We start from the raw sequence: 19,786 nt of genomic DNA, 5'->3' as shown, positions 1-19,786 counted from the left end.
ATCGTGCATTCTTAACAAGGCTGTTACTTCCCCCAGGGGGACAAACATTGTTTTTGAGGAGGTGAAAAAGTCTTAACTCTTTTTATGCACCAAAGTACAGATGTACATTAAAAGATAAATATATGTGAAGTTTTTAAGATTTTATGGACTTAGGAGGCAAGGGAGAAGAAAAGCCTAAAAATGCTCCTTAGGTACATGATAAAAATAATGTTGAGGAACACTGATCTATATTAATCGATCAATTTTCTTTTCTTCTATTTCTTTTTCTTTTGGTTACCTTCTGGAAGAATTTCCTCAACTTATGACTTATCTTGACTATCAAATTGTAGTTTCTAAAGTTTTGCTCTTTTTCCTGATTTTTTTTTTCCTTTTTCATAGTATCTTGCTTTTGTTTCATGGATGCAAAGTATTACCAACTTTGAATATTTAGTTTTTTGTTTGGGTACCTGTATTTTCTTTGTTTGAACTATTCCTTTTTTGTTGTTTCTGTCTGATATTTTAAAGGGTTTTCTCTAATACTTTGCATATTTGAGAGGACTGCTAACAGGCTAATTGGCAATCCTGTAGGTGGGGGCTTACTGCTAGACTTAATTGGAAAAGGTGGCTTTCCGTTGGGAACTCTCAATTTTTTGTATCTGTAGCTCTTTTCCTTGAAGCAAATTTACAGTTTAGTTTTTTCAACGAAAGATCTTCCAAGCTTGAGATGAGCCTAGCTGTTGACATATTGGAGTCAGACCTGGGTTAAAGATGAAGAATTCCTTTTAATACCGCTGATTTTCTTAACATTCTATCCCTTCCTTCCACCTTTGCCACCTTTCAATGCTTGATACCCCTGAATTCAGAGTGTATTGGATTCAGGTTCTCCAGAGAATTAAATCTTTTGTATCCTTTGGAGGTAATGTTGAAGGGCAGGGATCTCAGGAGATGGGAAGGATCTTCTCTGTTCCAAGTATGTATTTTTGAACATTCTTTCCGTTTTTAGTTCCCTGATGCACACCTTTCTATTGTAATACCTGGTGCCTTTAATTCCTATTTTTCTGTGGTTCTGCAAGTAAGTTAGCTTCTACTTTCAGATTTTCCCACTATGTGTGCTTATATTTTATTTTCGTATCAAAATGTAACAATCAGAGAAGTACACAAACCCAGTTTCTTTCCATGATTATTGCTGTAAAAACCACCCCATGTAAACACCAACTGGTCAAGACTAGGTCGGATAATTCCATGAGCCCTTCACTTGTTCCCTCCCAATTACTGTTCTTTCAGTTCTCCCGAGGTAAATGCCTATCTTGATTTCTTATACTACAGATCAGCTGTAGCTGTTTTTGAACTCTATTTACAAATGCATATTATACCTAGTTAGTTTAAGTTCTCCAGACATTTCTCCTCTGATTAGTCAATACTGAAGCATTATCTGGTATTAAGAAGTAGGAGTATCATTAAAAACAGTAAAACTGAAGTAAAAGAATTTAAAAGCCTGTGTGAAAGATGAGCAGTTTTTGCTACATAGGTCAAGAGTTTTAGATTTTTACTCATAGCTTAAATTGTCATTTTTGTTTTAGCTAGCCTCTAGAAAATTAAGTGGAAATCTGAAGAGACATTTTTTTCTTCTCCCAGGTAAACCAGATTTTTATGAAGACAGAGACCCCCTGAGGGTCTCAGTAAGCCGAGAACAAAGTTTCCTTGGAAGCCCACTGGCCTGTGACCCATTTGGTCATGTTCACCCGCTTGCCCAGGAGAACATCAGTGGTAGTGACTCTGAAGCAGCAGGTGAGAGACGAAGAAACTCACAGTGGGATTGCTGTGCACAGGTTATGTGAGCAGGTGTTTATTGTAGTGTTATTTGTAATGAAAAGCGGTAAATAACCTCAGTGACTGCTGGTAACAGAATCATCGATGCACCCATACCACGTAGTTCAGTAGTGGTTAAAGCTCTGTACCCTTTTCCTTTTGTAGGAGAGCAGCAAATGTTGCCTGCCCACATAGTATGGAAGATTACTGTTAACGGCACTGCTTTCATGGTATTAATGCTTTTTAGGAGCTTCCTAATGGGTCCCAATCATCAGTAAACCATTTCCAAACAAGTAACACTTCTCTTGCAACTACATTCAGGGACCTATCCATTGAAATCTTGAATGCCTTAAGTAACTGACCTTGCTCCTTCTCTCCTTTTTATTTTTCATTTCTTAATACTGTACAAATGCTGCCCTGTTCACACATCTCTGTGGGGAATCTTCTTCGTAGGGATAGATATCAGCATAGAATTGGGATTATGAATTTTAAAAACCCGGATTAACTTCCCACCTCCCAACTAGCTTCTGATATGAGCTAAGAAAAACTAATTCACTGTAAAATTTTACCATCTATTTATTTTTCTTTACTTAAAATTTTAGGGTGCATAGAAGCAACCAGTTTCAAGTTAAATCATTTGTGTCACAATATATTTTTAAGTGAACTAGGAGAGTTAAATGATTGTATTTAGACAAATTGTATTTGAACATAATATTTGGTATTAGTTTTGCTTCTAAATTATCTGTAATGTGAATTTGCATTACTTTTACAAATAATATATATATATATATACACACACACACAGATACATGTGTAAGTTCTGGGTTAACCGCTTAGGAAATTATCTTACACAAAACATTTCAGAAATATACTTCTAAGGTACATGATCTCTTTTAATAATATGGTGACGAGACAAATTTAGTTTATATTTGATAGAGCAGTTTTCATTTTATTCAGAGCCACAGACGATCATACGCTTTGTCCAGCTTTTTCACAAATGTTGGCTATTAGAGCAAGAGAAAAATTAAACTCAGAATACCTGAAATACTATGTGAGACCAAAGTGTACTTTTCATATATTCTTAATATGTCAAATGCTATTAGGAATGATAATATGTGCTCATTGTGATTTTCGACAGCACCAAAATGTATAAAGAAGTAAAATTCCTCCTGGTCCTACCATTCATAAGCAACTATTGGTTGCACTTGGCATTTTTCTGTCTTACCTATTCATGTGCATTTTTCTTAACTTTGACATACTTAGAATATTTTTGCATCTGTACTCAAAATAAGAAAAGCATTTCCCATCACATTGCTCTCTCATAAAGGGTCTTATTCATAGAATAGTAGTAATTACAGTTTTCCAGAAAAAGTTTATTGTGCGTATATGTTTTTAATGAATAATAATAAAATGGATTTTTCTCTTTTTGATCTAAGATAAAGCAACTCTGTAAAGCAAAATGTGAAAGAAAATTGTAGAACAGCAGGAAATGATGCCCTCTGAGGCTAAAAATTGGTCATAAACCAAGTCTTTTTTTCCTATGCAGTTAAGGTCAAGGAAGTTGTGATTGAGAATCATGCAGGATTAAGTTACGCTGTGGAGGAAGAACAACATACATATCCAGATGCAACTGTGGAGCCAGATAATGTTAGTAATGTTTTAACATGTATATTATTAGAGCTATTTGGCTTCATATTGTTTTTAGTTTACAAAAATTATGAAATATTAAAGTTTGCATTCTCTGAGATCTGCTCTTACTGAAGTGGATCAATGATGAAAATAGCCAAATCTGATTATCAGAAGACCTTCCAGTCTACCTGGTACATGATCTCTATATAATCTGAGAAGCAAAAGTATAGAGTAATTTAAAACAGTAGAGGCTTATGTCTGGGGTTGTGAGGGTGAGAATGTGAGAGGGAGGGAGGGAAAGAGGGAGGGAGTGTGTGTGTGTGTGTGTACAAAGGTGGCAGTGGATAACTGAGGACTCGGATGAATGAGATTGGGAGGTGTGTGTGTATGAAAGACTAATCAGTTCTGAGCAGTGATGAAAAGGTTTTATTACTGACCTTTATAACTATGAAGGTTTCTACACTTGATCTGAGCTCAGAATTAACTGCTGATGTTGGCAATTTGGGCTTTTTCTAGATCCCACTTTCTACATTGTAGTTTTAATTTTTAGGTTGAAACACAAGAGATTTATCATGAGCCATTATCTTCAGTAACTGTTTCTACTGGGAGCTTAAGTTATGAAAACACAGATGTGAGCCTTACAAATCCAGGTAATAATGTCAAAATGTTTGTAAATAAACTCAAATATCAATACCTTGAGTTGCAAATACAGTGATGAGAGCAAACACTGCTTTTCACAATGTGCTGAAAGGGAATGTTTCTTTAAATCTCAATAACAGTATTCATGCCCAGTAGAATATCAGATAGTATTGTATTCTAAACACGCCTGGAACCGTAGGCATGCTGATCCAAGGGGATGCTCTGCATGCCCACCACCGCAGGCAGAAGTGTTGGCCAGGGGTCTTCCCATTAGTGGGAATCTCTGAGCAGATTCCATGCTTACACTTCTGTTAGTAGTGTCTATTGCTGTGCCTCTCAACCCAAACTTAGCTCTAAGGAAGTCGCTGTGCCTCTCAACCCAAACTTGGCTCTAAGGAAGTCGCTAGCTATCAAGTATTTTCATTAGACTCAATTTTCAGTCATTTTCAGAGCATGTGGACCATAGGGAACAAGAATCTACACTGGTAAAGAGGAACAAATATTTTAAGTTCTATAGTTCCTTCTTCCCAAGTTATTTATCAAAGGGAGGATTCTTGGGACATTGTTGCCTGCAGTGGAAAATTTACATCTGGTCCAACACACATTCAGCACATGATAGACAAGTATGTAAGTAAAGCAAATTTGAAGACTGAAAGAACAAACTTGCAGGGTAAAATTATTTTGAACAAATACTTTATATAAATTAGTTTAAAACTTTATTTAAACTTTTTATCCATTTTAGTTTTAAGTATTGATTGTTTAAAGCTTCATGCTTTTATGGCCAACTGCAGCACAGTTATAACATGGAAAATTGAGAGCATTTAGGGAGAGAGGGGATCTGAATTAGTTAAACTGAATGCGAGAACGTTACCGAATCTTCCCGTGCCGTTGTAAAGTTAGCTATAATTAGCTGCAGCATTATTGCCGATATTGAGAACAAGAGCTCAGAAGTTAGACACATCTGGATTTGAATCCCACTTTGACTATTTGTAGCCTGTGAGACCATGAGCAAGTTACTCTTTTCATTTTGTGTAAGAGGTATGTTGGAGATGAAATACATAACATACAAGGCCTGGCCCATAGTTAATACTCAGTACAGTGAGCTTTCTTTTTTTTGTTTTTAAATTATTGATCCTGAACTGAGCTAAGTGAGAGTAACAAAGAATGGCTTCTTACTCCTACTTATTAACCTATTAAAGACTTTGGGGTAGTAGAAATGGAAACTTTTGTCAGTTTTTGGTCACTGAGAGCATCCTCTTGTTTTTTTTGGTATGTCAGAAATAATTATAGGACTTTTTGAAGGCATCTGCTAGTAATGAAAAAATAGAGTTTTGTTGAAGTTACCTAAAAACTAAACTTCTGTGAATATTTTTCTAGGCTTTGTTTTGAACATAATTTTTCATTTTCCTCAAAATACCAACAGATGACCTTGACTTTCCAGAATTGGAAGATACTTTTCCCAATTTGCACGGTCACCTGTTTAAACCATTAGAACCACATCCAGACTTTGATACGTCTTCATCTTCTGGGATTCAAGACAGCAGAGCCTTTTACCAGGTAAAGTAGATGGTTCACTGCTGTTTATGTCTAAGAGTAGCTGTCTTTTAGAACAGAACGTTTCTTAACTTTGGGTGCCAATTAGAATCATGTGGAAGCTTTTAAAAATCTCAAGGCGCAGACTCTGCCAAAATCTCTGGATATGCTCGAAATAGCAGAATTTATTTTTAAGATAGAGCCCCAACCTGCCAATAACTCACATAACACTTGAGAACATTGCTACTGTTTTTTTATTTTAGGGGATTCAGCCTTAAAATAGTTCAGCTAAATACAATTTTGCAACTTCAAGTCTCTTCCTACATAAAGGAGCTAAGATTCAAACCTAGGTCTTGTTCCCACAGCCTGACATCCTAGTCTGTTCCACACAGCTCTTATCAGAAAATGATCTCATTACATTCTAAACTCTTAACCTAGTTCATTTCCAATTTGTTTTCTAAATGATCTTTTTTAAAGTATTGACTGAGATGGAAGAATTGGATTTGAATAAGTGAGTGTAATAAAGTGGTAATTAAGGGTGATATCAAGGAAATAATGATTAGATTCCACTGATAATATTTCAGCTTTCCCCGTTTTCTGTCAGAGCCCAGATTCTTCATGTGAAAATCACTGTGCTCCAATGCTATCCAAAAGTACGGCTTCTTTCACATCACTGCAAACCAGTCTTTCTTCACTTTACACCGGATTGACCCAGCCACTTGACCCTCACTTCGCTGATGCTATAGCTCTGAGTTTTGCTACAGAAAATTTTGAGGGTATGTATGATTGTTAGTATTGGGTTTTACTCCATTTTTTTCTGCTATGGTCAATTACATCCATTTTCCTTGGATTATCTTCACTCCCATCCTCAGTGTTACAAGTTGTGTATGTGTAAATAGCGCAGTTTGCATTTTTACAGGACTGGGCTTCATAAAGACAAAAGTGCTGCTTCTTGCTCCATCTCCCTACTTCAACCCTCACAGTTAAGTTTTAAGTATCCTCCTGAAACTTTTTGTACAAATTTATCATACACATACATATCTATGGAATACACATGCAGATTTTAGTCTGTCCTTGTGTTGTTAAAATCAATATTCTTCTCATTGTGTATGTGTCCTTATGTTTAATAGCCATGTTTTCTTTAGTAAATAACAGGACAAAATCCATGGTGTGAGCATTAGTTATCACTGACCATCCTTAAGCTTTCTATTCATGTTTACATATATCAGCTTCCACACTTAAAATTGTAGGAAGTAACCTGACTTATATTATTTGCAATTTACTCAAATTATTGGAGACTGTGTCCGTATTCAAGTTTTACAACATACAACAGTGATTATAAACTGATTTATTACAGCATCTGAACAATCTTTTCAACAACTTCTGCCAGAATTTTCTTCACAGGAGAGCCAGCATACTGATCTACCAAGTATTTTTAGCATTGAAGCAAGAGATCCTTTCCAAGGCATGGAAAATCACAACCACTCTGAACAGATTGAAATATTACAAAACAAAAAAATTGCTCATTTCCAGCTCTCCATAGGAAATTTGCAAAGTTCAGTCTTCAGTTCATCTGATGAGGCTGATGTATTTCATCCAGTAAATCTACAGTATAGCACTCCATGTGGTTCTGCCTCTAGTGAGATCTCAATAAAAGACCAACTGGAAGGCAAAAAAAGACTGGGCTTTGAAGAATTAACGGAAAGTGGGATCGATGCATTACATCAGGGATTCAATGAAGATTATAAAAATGAATCCTGTGGCATTTCAAATATAAATCCACATGCTGAAGAAATTGACTCCCAATTATGTGTAAGAACAGTGGAATGTTCTCAGAATGAAAATTCTGAGGATTCAGCTAAAGCAGAAACTCCAAAAATCACAGGAAACCTATCTCAACTAGCACAATCAGAGGTCTTTTTAAATTCTGGATCACTTTCGTTACAGAGTCATATTCCAGTCTGGGTAAGTGAAAATCTGTGTTGCATAAACAGCATTAAAATTCATTTTCAGTAAATAATTTTGAAACAAACTTGAAGCAACAAAGCTACTCAACATTTCATTAGACATCTCCAACAATGAAATAATCAAGCTCCAAATTTTAAGATGACCTTTGAATTCTATGTAAGACCTTTCCTCCCAATTCTGATTTCCGTGCTCCAGCTTCCCTGCGCAATGGTGGCTCAGCCAGTGCTTCAGCACATTGTGTTGAACCTCACTGCACTCATCTGCCTGGCTTCAACTTACTGAATAAGGTTTTTACCTTTTAGTATTGTTTGTCCTTCTAAGGCGAACATATGAGACTGAAAATAAAGGTAACATGTAGGCCCCAGATGTGTTTGGCTGCTTTTGGGTTTTGTAAATGTTTAAATTGTTTTTTTTAGACATTTCCCTTAAATTGTCATCTGGCAGCAGTGGCCATTATTTGGCTGCACCAGAGAGCTGCTGCTCCCCTTGGACATGACACTCCAGGTGCTGCTGCAGCCCTCTGAAATATTTGCATTTCTAACCTTTGCAGAAGCTATTTTTAGACAGTTACCCCATCACTCATCTATTCCCCAAAGTCTTCTCCAGTCTTTCAAAAGGGGTTTGGGGAGGGGGAGGCACCACCTTAGTCTTTACCAACCCTTGCTGTTCTCCAGTGTTTTAAGACTGTTATTCTTGGATATAATTTCCTTTTTAATTTTACTGCACAGGAGACAGAATCTGGCCATGGTATAATGGAAGAACCAGAACTTACATTAGTAAGCGCCAGTGATGTCAGTATAGCTGAAACTGATTTCGCTAACTTAACCCTAGAAGAAAAGGGACAGTATGAACCAAGTAACTGTATTCAGGTAAGTTTTCCAGTTCTTTCATATAAATACACCTCATTTACAGAGCTAATTTCCTTCCCTGTATGATGCAAATGAAGTGAGCTATACCAAGTGACAGAGAGGTTTAATGTGCTCATAGAAATTGACAGCTGACAGGCAGAGCATTTAGGAATATTTCTAAATACATATGCTATCGATCTCATTAAGATTTGGGTCGGATTTCATGCCTTTCACTCCCCAATGAAAGAAATTTTGTTCCAAGTTTTGAGAGGCAGCAGAGACACTGTAAGACTGGTAAGGAAATCCAGACCTGAGGCAGATACAGAACGTCACTGAAAGGTTTAGTTCTGCGGTTGCATGTTTACTTTTTTCCACTAGGGAAAAACTGTTCTTGTCTGGCCCACAAGGCAGTAATTGAAGGGAATTCTGAATTTAATTCTAATTTAATCTAGGTTAAGAGGTGAATTCATTCACTTTAAGAATCAGACTTTCTATTGTGTATGTTTGCCTTTAATCCCCACAACCCAAATCTGTAGGCAAGTCCCAAGTAATATTATTTGTACACTGTACTATGCAGCACTATAGCAGAACTATTTTTCTTGTGCCTGATGCCAAATTAGAAGGGAATTCACCTAAGACTTCCAAAATATTTCAAACTCCACACAACCACCTGTAATTGTTTCTAAAAAAGTAGTGGACTAATTACCAGACTTGACGGGAACCAGATGAGGAAGACTTCAGAAGAGGAAAGTAGACTGGGTGAGGATTAGTAATTAGTCTGTTACTTCAACTGAGGATTGAGAGGAGCCATCAGCCATCCAAACGCCCACCTCACCCAAATACCTTTGTCCACCTGAGGGAACCAGGGTTTGGTTAGATGAGAACCTTTGCTTTCAGTCTGTACAATAAGGTGAAAAGTGGTAAATTCTTTCTTACAACTAGGTGAGTGAATTTCTACCTCTTGCATCAGAAACAGAAATCTCAGACTGTCCAGGTGTACCAGAACATTCTATGGAGAAGACCGTGTCTGCAGGTATGCTTGAGCACCTTGAATGGTTAGTGAATCCAGGGGCCAGTGAAAATCCTTGGCCTTCCTATTTCTGGCAGAGGGATGGGGGAACAAAATCTTATTGCTGGCATAAAATTAAAAAGTATAATTGGATGGAAATAGCTTCACTGTTTCTTTTTACAGAAACCCTTCCAAAGCCTACAGCTATCCCAGAGAGCTTACAAGAAGCATTTGTAAAGAGAAAAAAAAAGTTTATTGAGAGATCCTCCCAGAGACAAGAAGAAATAAAGAAGAAAACTCGTATCTCTGAAAAGTCTCCAATCAAAATAGTTAAGGAGAAACTTTGCATAGGTATGTTCTTCACATTTGTATCATCAGTTTCCACAAAGAGAATTGGGGACTATATATTTATCAAGTCTCCTGTTCAGGTTCACCTGTGAGTTGCCTAAAGGTTATGAATAAAGTTAGGGTGCCACTTCCTGAAGACAGACAGACTGCGCAAGCCTTCACGCAACACAGGGCTCTAAGGTACCATGTGTGCGCGTGTGTGTCTATGTCCACAGTTCTTAAGTCACGTCTTTAATTCCATATATATTTCTTACATTGTACAGAGTATACAATGAATCAGTTGAAAAACAGCAAAAGGAAGAGAACGCTAAAAAGCATGATGTGGGTGCCCAAAGTAGAGCAAGCGGAAAAGAATTCCGTAAGGTGAGCAGGACCTCTAGTTTCATGTGTAAGCTACACACCATTTAACTGGAACTTCTAAGTTCTTCTTCTATTCCCTCCACAGAAAACACTAGAGAAACTTCGAGCCAAATATACACAGTGACTTTCTATGAAAACTGTAGTTGTTTTTATTATGTAACATAGGCCACATAAGTCAATAAATTTTTTAAGAACTTAATATGGTATGGTTCCTTCCACTGCCAATTGCCTTTGCTTCTCCAAAGTGAGGCATGATCTTCAATAAAAATTGTCCTAAAGAGAGTAGGCATGGGTTAGACTTTACTCATGAGTGGCTAAATCTTGTATCTCCTCAGGAAAACAGCACTTACATTAAGTGGCTATTTACATACATCCTATGGAGAACGTCACTTTTTGGTCACAGCGTTAAGAGCTCTTGGTTATGGTCCCACAAGCCCTCTTTGAAATGACCCAGTAATTATCTTTTCCTAGTGTGTACATACCTTTTAAGATCAACTTTTATTCAATCCAGTTATATAGTCAGTCCTATATATAACAGGAATATAAAATTAAGGATTAAAGTTCCATTTAACTTCTGAAGCTAGCTCTGTTTTTGCTCATTAAAAGTTGCCTAGTTACTAGTAAACCCAGAAATATTTCAACCAGGCAAGGAACAGCTGCAAGATGCTAGAGATAGAGACATGCCCTGGTTCACTGTAACAGCCACTAGCCATGTAATGCATCAGTGACGATTTAAAATACGCCTGTTGTATGAACCTCAGTGATTACCAATGGCTATTACAAAGTCAAATATAGCTTGTTGTATTTACATTGACAGTGCTCACCCAGGGAACGGAAATGAATCACAGAAGGGTTAATAACATGTTCCCAATAGGCTGAATGCTAACAAGGTAGCAGAAAAGAAAACCTAGTGGGAATTTTTTTTTATGGTCATGTCCACAGCAAATGAGAAACTGCATTCTAAAAGCCTTGGTAATGACCATTATACCCTAACAAATGCTTCAGAGATGCTAAGATAAATGACTTGCCAACTTTTTTACCTCAGCTTCTTTGCTCTCCATGAATATGGACATACTTCAAAAACTCCCCACCTATGGAAAAAGATTTCAAATTTATACTGGATTTAGTTTTCAAAATGAGGCTTATTAATTCCTAAATATCCTGAAACTGTTCCCAAACTGTTACATTGATAATTCAGTGTAACAGTTAGAATTTTCATCTTTTCAATCCAGTTCATTTAAATTAAATGTTGGGAACACATAAATTTAAAATTAAGGTTAAGTGGATCCATTTCCGATCATACTTTAACTTATACGAAATGCCCTGATAATATCAATTTCGTATTTGGAAACATGCCACATTTTAGGTAACTTTTACCTTGAAGCTTTAGTGTTTTAATGTACAGCATATATTTAATACATAGCTGGATGTTCAGAAAGGCTGCTTTTCATTCAGCCCATTCAGAGCAGTTGAACATTTTGCCCATCATCATAACATCATACTCACTGACAGATTAACACATGGTGGACTGTTTAACATCTTTTCCACTATCTCTTAAGGAGTGATAATCACCACTGACTGCCTATCAGATTTAGATTAATGGCAAGGACATTAATGCTTAAGTTTTAGAAAGGAAAAGTTCTGCTATAAAATAGGGAGTAAAAATCTTACCTGTAATCTGAGTTCCAGTTCTTCAAGCAATTTTCTTTGGGGCCCTAGAAGTTAAATTGTAGGAAGTAAATTGCTATTTTGGCTAATGACCCATAATATATAGATATTCTCTAGTCATCTCTATCAGTCCTGTTACAGCCAGTTTTTTACTCATGAGCCTAGCAAAAGAGTGTTACAGGTCTCATTGTCACCACTGCAATAAAACCACTGTGATGGAAGCATGACCTGTGTCTCAATGTAGCCACATTAACAATTTCTGGACACCAAGAACAACAATGCCCATGTTCATCTAAAATGAGGCTTTATTAAAAGAGTTCCTCTCAGGCATGCATTATTATATATATGTATCACACACACTATGAAAAAGGCTTCTGCATCTGTATAGAAGTTTTGCTAACCCACGCTATCAATAAAGGAAAGCAGCTACTAGAAGCAAAAGAAATACAAGCCTTACACATTTAGGGTCAGAGGAGATGGATCTGCCTGGTTCTCAATTTCAGATACCCTAGAAAAAGGCAATCATTAGTTCTTACTGAAGATCATGTTGAACTGAACAGTGTAAGAATACTGTATCAATAAAAATACCAGGTTTTACATGCACAAAGCCAAGAAAACCAACGATGCCAGATACTGAATTTATTTGGCACTGTCCTTTGAACACCCAGCAGGAATAAACTGCTGTATGCAGATACCACACAGTGCAGTCATAACTGAATGTAAACCCTTCCACTTCAAATCTACAATGCTGAGAAGTAAATTTTCACAAAACTCAAGAAATTTAAGGTCCTGTAACAAGTAATTTCACCTTTATTCCTACATTAACTGCATTTTAAACTATAAACCTAGATATCATTATCCTGTCTACAAAACTCACATTATGGAGCTATTACATCACTGGACGACAATGCATTATACAGAAAGATCATAGTTGCTCAAACTGCTCTTTTTTTTAGGTGAGATTACTTAAAACTCAATGACCTTATTTTCACATGTCTAAGTATACATTATGAGGATGAACTATATGGAACTGTCAGTTTATAAAATGTGAAAAAGGAAGGCATTTTCATATGTTGGCCCTAGACATGGAATCTGTTATTTTTCCAATTCCGTATACAAATGCAATTATGGCAAATATTTTCTGCCATGACCTTGATAATTCCACTGATGCCTTAATAATGCCTAGTCACCACAGCAATGGAATGCTGTACACTAATGAGCATTTTTCAGAACTTTTTATCCTGAACAACTTTCAGTAGAAATTAAGTACTCCACTTACCTCTAACCCTGAGTTAAGTTCAAATCATATTCATTCCTACAAATAAAATATTGAACAAATTACTTTAGTATGCAATTAAACTAAAACCTAAATAATATGCTTAACACCAAAATTGATGTTCTTTTAAAGGTATACTCAGCTCTGTCAGAATTAAGTTTTAGTTCATTTCTGTATCATTCAGCAGTTGAACAGTTAAATTCATCATCTGACACTGCAAAGTACCCCCTCCCCAAGATTCCACTATCACCAATTATAACTTACCTAAGTTGTCATACCCTAAGAACAGTATAGATCATAGGGATATGCAAATACCTAAGATTAAAAAACAATTCTGTATTAGTTCTTTCATAGGTGCAAGAGACCTGTCTTGTAGTTCTTTCCCACAGAGCTAACACACAGTTCTGTGAATAAAGGAAACCACATATATACTCTATGAGGCGTTTCCAACGATGTAGGTCTACAGAAAAAGCCCCATCGGGATAGACCTCAAGCATTGTTTGTACCTTAAAAAAATACAGAAATGCCACAGGATTCAAGACTGCAAGATTATTTAAAGTCATCTGACTTCAAAATTATCTTAACAAAGCTCCCATTTGAAAGAAATCAGCCCATAAATTACACGGATTTTAAGCTGCTACTTAGCAAAGACAGTATATATAAATACAGGAAAAACATGTAAAGTACCAAGTATTTACTACAGATGAGCAAAGGAATAATGGCTTCCACATAGTTAAGTCTTCATTTTATCTCAACCTCCACTACTACAATCTGTTTTGCCTATGAATATGCAGATAGTTTAACTGAATTTCTGCCACAGAATTTAAAATACAAGTAGTATTTTTTTCCCATTCTATAAAAAGTACAGAAAAATACTAATGTGGCTATGTATGTTCTTACCATGGGGAAATCATGGGAAAACAAATTGAGTGCTTCTTAAATAAAGCTTGTATTATTTAGATTTATAAAAATTAGTGTCTTATTTAGTCATTTCTAACACTGCAGTATTAAATCTTTACCTCACTTTATGTGCTAATAATATTGTGAATGCCTCAGGTGGGAATATCCAAGATTGATTATTACTGTACAATAACTTAATAGTTTTTAGAACCCTTTCCTTGCTGACACTTGATCACTAGAAAATGTGTTAATCCCAAGATTTATTTTCTGAAGTCATATTATGAACAGGAATTAAGTCTGCAAAAATGTCTTTAAATTAAGACATGGTACTATAACACTTCATCTTACCTAAAAACTCACATAAAGCTTAAGACATACCTTTAAGTCCAGACACTGTCCTCTTGTTAGGAGCCTAAGAGAGAAGCCATTTTTGTTTCATGTCAACATTAGAACACTGAACTGATAGAGCTAAGATTTACCCTACATCCTATGCTTTTAAATTATCAATAGCAGCCCCCCATCACTACTTTGGTCATTAGGTATCATGTTCCTTCTTATCTGTATCAAAACTCACACTGAAAAATGAGTTTTGGGTTGCAAAAGAGGATTTTTTTTCTGCACTTGTCTGTAAGTCTTTGTCCACAAACAAACAAAAACACACACAAGTGCTATTGTAAAATGTAGTATATGAAGTGGCATAATCAGCAATATACAGTGATGATGAAAATGCTAATTGGGAGTAGGAAGGGAAAATTAACTTCTAATTACAGTATTAAGCATTTGACACTGAAGGTAACTTTAGTCTGAATAAAACTGGGATAATAGGGAAACTTCAGGGACATGCCTGGCTGCCAATCATCAGTGATTATTGTCAACAAATCTTTTCAGGATTATGGCTGTATTTCTGTGATTCAGTGCTCAAGTGACATCTTTGAAGCTCTTACTCTTGAAGTATAGGCAAAAATAGCAGGACATTCTGTTTATTTGTCCATTTTTTTTACATACATCAATTTCAGTATTTTAAAATATTTTTTTTCTAGTAATTACTTTAGGAATTTCACAAATTTGTCCAGAGGTTCTTTTTCTCCTTAGGTTCTTTTTTATCACTAGGCTGGCATACACATTCACCATCTTTTACTTTTTATGAAAAGTTGCCATTTCTCTTTCCTTTACCTTGACATTCACATTCCTATTTTCTTTTCAGGCCATTCTGTCCTCTGTCCAGTGTTTTTGGACTTCAATGCTTTCTTTTTAGACAAAGCAGCTTCTTCAATATAATGCTCTTGGTCTATATATACATTCACCTTCTTTGGTAATTCAGACTTTACTATGAAATAATTATTCTCCTGCATGAAAAATATCAGTATTAAGCAACTTTAGTAATTACACATAACTGAATTCTAGGTTACTTAAAAATAACCCGAGGACTACATCTAGAGATTAAAAACCTGTATCAACTTATTTTCTCATTAGATTATCTTTGTAGCAATAACCACATATCACGTTAAAACTTACAATAGAATTTTTGTTCTCATCAACAATCCAAAAATTCTTCTTGCATTTCTGCAACACATGCCTTGAGCCTTTCAAAAATTCATTATAGAGTCTAAGACAAAAACTAATGGATAGATTCTTCCTGTACCAAAAGCTACCCTACCAAAATGATATAGGATTAAAATATCACTTACCACCAATTTGATGTCACATTCATCAGCATGTTCAAGATCTGCTGCAACCTCGTCTGCTCTATAATATTGAAATGTTGTCACTCACATGACACAATCTTCTATAACGCAATTAAACTATCATAACACAACGTAAACAGCAATTTTTTTGCCATGTGTTAACACCCCAAAATGGATGTCTGAGCCATATTCAAAGCTGAAATATAATAAAGCAAATGGCCTATTGTATCTATGCTCACATCACTACTGAATTGTATAAATGGATAGCATAAAATGAATTAACATTAAAATTTAAAAGCAGACTCAGTTTGATCATTTGACCGAAATTATTTCATATGATTAAGCTTACTCGGACTCTTCAATAGGAGAGAGAGGCCCATCATCATCCAGGTATTTGTATCTACGACTATCCAAGTCGTCTTTTTCTAAATCTTCACTGACATTCATTTGCTTCAAGGATTCCTTGAGGTGGTCCTCATACTTCAATTTTTCAAGGTAGCTGAAAAATCCTCTTGCCACTGCTTGCTATAGAAAAACACCATGTTAAGTCACAGCCTTAAAAAACTGAAAATCCTCTTGCCAGTGCTTACTATATAAAAATACCATATTAAGTCATAGCCTAAGGAAGTTTTCTTCTGACTTAGCAATTGCCTGTACTACAAAGTGGCAACAATCCCCTTACCAAGAACTTGTAAATATTGATTCCACTACTCTGCCATAATACTGGTTGTAAAAAGAATTCACTCTTATACCTAGAAAATTATCAAACTTCTCCAAGTTGCTACCAAGAAAAACTAGCACCAGTCTTAGTTTGTGAATCACTAGAGACATTTCTAAATGCAAAGAGAAACAAATTTCTAATGATTATAATCACCTTAAAATATAAAGTGTTGTAAATATTAATCCTTCCAGATAAACTTACTAATTCTAGAGCAAGGGGTTATAAATTATGCAGTCATTTAACTCAAATATTTGAGTCTACTGCTAAGTATTAGGGCATTTGTTAGGCGACTCTGTTCCATCCCATATATTGAAGATTTGTGAAGAAAATGAAATCTAAAGCCACTGAACATGAAAGGAAGGTGTCTGACTTAGGTTCCTATAAAATGTCGTCATTTGAGTTTTAGGGATGTTTAAAGACCAACTGGGATTAAGGTAAGGGATTTGATATGACTAAGTCTTAGAGCACTTCATACATACCAGGTATATTCAGTGAATATACCAGTGAAGATTCCACCCACAAGCCCAAGGGAGATTTGAGCTGAAGGATGGGGTGGCCCTTAAGTGGACTTCAGCAATTATTACCAAAGTTGCTGTCTCCACGTTCTGGGAGCACCTAAATTCTTCAGACATGTTAGCTGTGCATAATTGCACATATAAAATACTGACCTCAAAGGTTAGAATTTTTCTCCAAGGTAATTGTTTTCTTCCATTCTCTGATTCTAAAAATGGGAACCCAGATCCTTTGTCTTTAAACTCTATCTTACTTCTTTGAGAGCTTCTACTGCTTTTCTTTCCTTGGGGTCTTCCCCTTGGTCTTCCTGTTCGCTTGTATTTCCTCTTTTTAGGTTTCTTTTTTTTGAATCTTTCAAAAATAGCTTTCATAGTCAATGGTATTGGCTCGAAAGATGAGTCACTAGATGAGTCTCTTGCTTGCACACCTTCAGGTGAATGAATGTGTTTTCTAATAGGGGTTCTTTGCCTCCGTTTAGGTGAGTAAGGTACACACTGGGTTTTAAACAAGCTGCCACCAGAGGAAGAGTCATCACTAGGGGGAAAAAAAAGGGAAGAAAACTGATACTCTTGTATTACTAATGATTATGTGACCTACTTTTCTTCTACAAACCAAGCAGCAAAACATGCTCAGGGTAATTTTTAAAAAGATGGACTCTCCTAGCAAATCAATCTTAGATTTTTGAGGAAAGAGAAATTTTAGTTTCACAAAGGTAGTTGTTCACAGCTACAGCTGCCTCCAAATACAATGGGTAGCCTCACTGACAGATATCTGATGTGAATATACTAGAAATACTTACTTGATCAAGATCAACAGATAAGGTCAACTACACATCTCCATCCCCTAAAAAGCCAGCATCCTTGATGATGTAGAATATCTGACAAACTAGTTTTTAAGCAACATTCCCCACTGATGTCCACTTCGTTATGGAAGAGATACTGAGCTGGCCCAGAGATTACACTGTTTCCCAGGGTTAAGAATGTGTCCCACTATTAATTATATCAAATAAACTTTGATGGTCTATGTAAACAGGTTTTCTTTCCTAATTCTCAGAAACTACCTTTACCATCACTTATTGTTTACAACTTATGTTTTCTCAGTAATTCAAATACACTAAACCAGCATCAAATCCAGACTGTTTTCTGGTAAAATTAATGTGGTTGTTGTTGGCATTAAAAAATGCACTAACCTCTGAACTTCCATTCCCAGAGCTAAATCAGGTACTGCTGTACAGCTGGGAGCGTCCATCCCTGTTAGGTACTCTCCAAGCCCTTCTCAAAACTGTTTTACTCCTCCTTAACAGATTTGACAAAAAAGTTGGTTAAATGTGAGGTAGTTTCTTGAAAGAAAAAAAATGCCAATTTTAACAGCTAATGCCCAAGTAATGCAAAATTTGATGTAGTCAGATTGTCCCATCATTGTATATTAAAGCAAATTTATATATACACAAAGGCTCTAATTTCCCTGTAGAAACTATCATTTCAAATCAAATCCTAGAATGTAGAAACGTTATTCATCGATTCTGTTTTGTCCCCTCACTCTAATTCAATGTAATAAGATACCAGAAGTGTACCACCATTTCAAATATCAAACATCTTTCCCTAACAAAAGTATTTTATAATCCATATAGTAATGTAAAATTAATGGCCAAAAAGACATTTTTTAAGAGCAGAAGGTAACTCCTAGGAAAAACTTTTACACAACAAAGCCAGACGGCAGTGTGTGGTATTCATATGCCAGGAAAAATAATCCCAATCTTAAAAATCCATATGCTCCTGGTCTGGGACTTTCACTTACGGTCTTTTCCCGTTCATAGGATGATTACAATCACTGTGAAACCTCTTTCTTCGAATATTCTCTCTTTGCCATTATGGATATTAACCGAAAAAGTTCTGAATTCGCGATCTTTAAATGAAAGGTTAGCTAACTATACAATAATGCCCTTTGCCTTAAAAAAAAAACTCCTTTGGAAGATTTTACAATATCGGCAAGTAACAAAATAATGATTTAATTTACTACATTTCCCCTCATAGAGGATGCCATCACAATTCCATTTTTGTATTGTTCAGTCTTAGCATACTCAGAAATGACAAATGAGTAACGATGAAAGGAACCCTCTGATAAGATAGCAAAATATTTCAAGTATAGAAATCAACAAAGTCACAATTCAGATTTGCAAAATGTCCAATAGACTCACGATATGTTTAAGTTTTTTACAATGCAAAAAACGAATAAGTTGTAATTGCTCAAAAGCTATATTCATTCAGAATCGAGTCCACTGGCACTGCTGATACACCTGGGGTTAAATTTTAAGTATCGGAGCATTACCAAAATAAAGCGCAGTTAACTCCAAATTCACTTTTTCGGACACAAAGCACATGTACTCAAGTGTCCCTCCCTATTTCGAGATTCTGCGATGAGAGGCCACGCGCTGAGCTGGTGGCCACAGTGCCAACTCAGTGCCTCCTGGACTACCGTACGACTGGAGGCGTGCATCTCACGAAGCACCGTCTCTCACGCGAGGAAAACCGCGTCGGCAGCGGTTACCAAGAGCAACCCGGCACACGCGCATTTGTCAGTAACTCTACCACCACATCCCAGACAGCGAGCGGCCCGCGCCCAGCCGCTGGGCCCGAGGCCTACAACCACCGCAAGCCCTCCACCCCCAGGGCCCGAGCGCTGCCCCGGGAACACCCCGCTCGCCCGCTGCGCTTCCCCACCGACTCACCACGGGGCTCAGCGGCGTCCTCGCAGGGCTGCTGGTAGCGGCCGCCGGCCTCGGCCTCGCAGGGATTCAGAAGCCGCCTACTTCTACCGGCGCCCGGAAAAAAAGGCCCGCACGCGGCGCGACCCGGCTAATACAGGGCCGAAATCTCGCGATAACAAGCCAACAGGAATGAA

The 19,786-nt window shown here is 36.6% G+C and overlaps 2 protein-coding genes and 10 non-coding genes across 36 annotated transcripts in view; 3 read left to right on the top strand and 9 right to left on the bottom strand.

The window, feature by feature from the left end:
• Positions 1-10,321, top strand: part of CEP295 (centrosomal protein 295) — a 47,748-nt gene extending 37,427 nt beyond the window's left edge. For 7 of the 14 annotated variants that reach the window (XM_073215846.1, XM_073215851.1, XM_073215856.1 and 4 more), the window contains 11 exons: positions 1,615-1,767; positions 3,335-3,435; positions 3,968-4,067; positions 5,480-5,613; positions 6,194-6,365; positions 6,947-7,554; positions 8,286-8,426; positions 9,348-9,438; positions 9,598-9,765; positions 9,843-9,942; positions 10,026-10,321. In XM_073215846.1, the coding sequence (XP_073071947.1) occupies positions 1,615-1,767; positions 3,335-3,435; positions 3,968-4,067; positions 5,480-5,613; positions 6,194-6,365; positions 6,947-7,554; positions 8,286-8,426; positions 9,348-9,438; positions 9,598-9,765; positions 9,843-9,942; positions 10,026-10,170 (1,913 nt within the window). In that variant the 3' untranslated portion in view covers positions 10,171-10,321. Of the gene's footprint in view, positions 1-1,614; positions 1,768-3,334; positions 3,436-3,967; positions 4,068-5,479; positions 5,614-6,193; positions 6,366-6,508; positions 7,555-8,285; positions 8,427-9,347; positions 9,439-9,597; positions 9,766-9,842; positions 9,943-10,025 lie in introns of those variants that run through there. The other 7 variants (XR_012122486.1, XM_073215849.1, XM_073215850.1 and 4 more) reach the window with 7 other exon arrangements.
• LOC118971199 (small nucleolar RNA U2-19) lies at positions 3,554-3,634 on the top strand. The gene has a single exon (XR_005059532.2). It is a non-coding gene; the product is annotated as a small nucleolar RNA U2-19 (small nucleolar RNA).
• Positions 3,825-3,894, top strand: LOC140844715 (small nucleolar RNA U2-30). Its single transcript, XR_012123196.1, has one exon. It is a non-coding gene; the product is annotated as a small nucleolar RNA U2-30 (small nucleolar RNA).
• TAF1D (TATA-box binding protein associated factor, RNA polymerase I subunit D) lies at positions 10,248-19,761 on the bottom strand. 12 transcript variants are annotated; one of them, XM_073215859.1, is made up of 14 exons: positions 19,614-19,759; positions 18,075-18,180; positions 17,041-17,419; positions 16,001-16,176; positions 15,655-15,712; positions 15,140-15,312; positions 14,345-14,378; positions 13,331-13,381; positions 13,070-13,105; positions 12,248-12,298; positions 11,794-11,837; positions 11,163-11,213; positions 10,605-10,647; positions 10,248-10,395 (listed from the first exon to the last, which is right to left on the bottom strand). In XM_073215859.1, the coding sequence occupies exons 2-6, from the start codon at positions 18,131-18,133 to the stop codon at positions 15,148-15,150; spliced, it is 837 nt and encodes a 278-aa protein (XP_073071960.1). In that variant the 5' UTR covers positions 18,134-18,180; positions 19,614-19,759; the 3' UTR covers positions 10,248-10,395; positions 10,605-10,647; positions 11,163-11,213; positions 11,794-11,837; positions 12,248-12,298; positions 13,070-13,105; positions 13,331-13,381; positions 14,345-14,378; positions 15,140-15,147. The 12 variants fall into 12 exon arrangements, with proteins under 12 accessions (XP_073071960.1, XP_073071968.1, XP_073071964.1 ...); XM_073215867.1 differs by lacking the exon at positions 15,140-15,312 and having other exon boundaries at positions 19,614-19,761; XM_073215863.1 differs by lacking the exon at positions 11,163-11,213.
• On the bottom strand, positions 10,442-10,574 carry LOC118971190 (small nucleolar RNA SNORA25). Its single transcript, XR_005059523.1, has one exon. It is a non-coding gene; the product is annotated as a small nucleolar RNA SNORA25 (small nucleolar RNA).
• Positions 10,982-11,104, bottom strand: LOC118971196 (small nucleolar RNA SNORA32). Its single transcript, XR_005059529.1, has one exon. It is a non-coding gene; the product is annotated as a small nucleolar RNA SNORA32 (small nucleolar RNA).
• On the bottom strand, positions 11,548-11,621 carry LOC118971188 (small nucleolar RNA Z40). The gene has a single exon (XR_005059521.1). It is a non-coding gene; the product is annotated as a small nucleolar RNA Z40 (small nucleolar RNA).
• LOC118971191 (small nucleolar RNA SNORA1) lies at positions 11,961-12,095 on the bottom strand. Its single transcript, XR_005059524.1, has one exon. It is a non-coding gene; the product is annotated as a small nucleolar RNA SNORA1 (small nucleolar RNA).
• Positions 12,359-12,496, bottom strand: LOC118971189 (small nucleolar RNA SNORA8). Its single transcript, XR_005059522.1, has one exon. It is a non-coding gene; the product is annotated as a small nucleolar RNA SNORA8 (small nucleolar RNA).
• On the bottom strand, positions 13,209-13,280 carry LOC118971201 (small nucleolar RNA SNORD5). The gene has a single exon (XR_005059534.1). It is a non-coding gene; the product is annotated as a small nucleolar RNA SNORD5 (small nucleolar RNA).
• Positions 13,430-13,560, bottom strand: LOC118971197 (small nucleolar RNA SNORA18). Its single transcript, XR_005059530.1, has one exon. It is a non-coding gene; the product is annotated as a small nucleolar RNA SNORA18 (small nucleolar RNA).
• On the bottom strand, positions 14,510-14,636 carry LOC118971200 (small nucleolar RNA SNORA40). The gene has a single exon (XR_005059533.2). It is a non-coding gene; the product is annotated as a small nucleolar RNA SNORA40 (small nucleolar RNA).
• Positions 19,762-19,786: the final 25 nt, after the last annotated feature.

The sequence above is a fragment of the Manis javanica genome, chromosome 11, assembly GCF_040802235.1.
Source record: "Manis javanica isolate MJ-LG chromosome 11, MJ_LKY, whole genome shotgun sequence".
Lineage (NCBI taxonomy): Eukaryota > Metazoa > Chordata > Mammalia > Pholidota > Manidae > Manis > Manis javanica.
The sequence above is the reverse complement of the archived record's forward strand: the minus strand, read 5'-3'. Positions and strand labels throughout refer to the sequence as shown.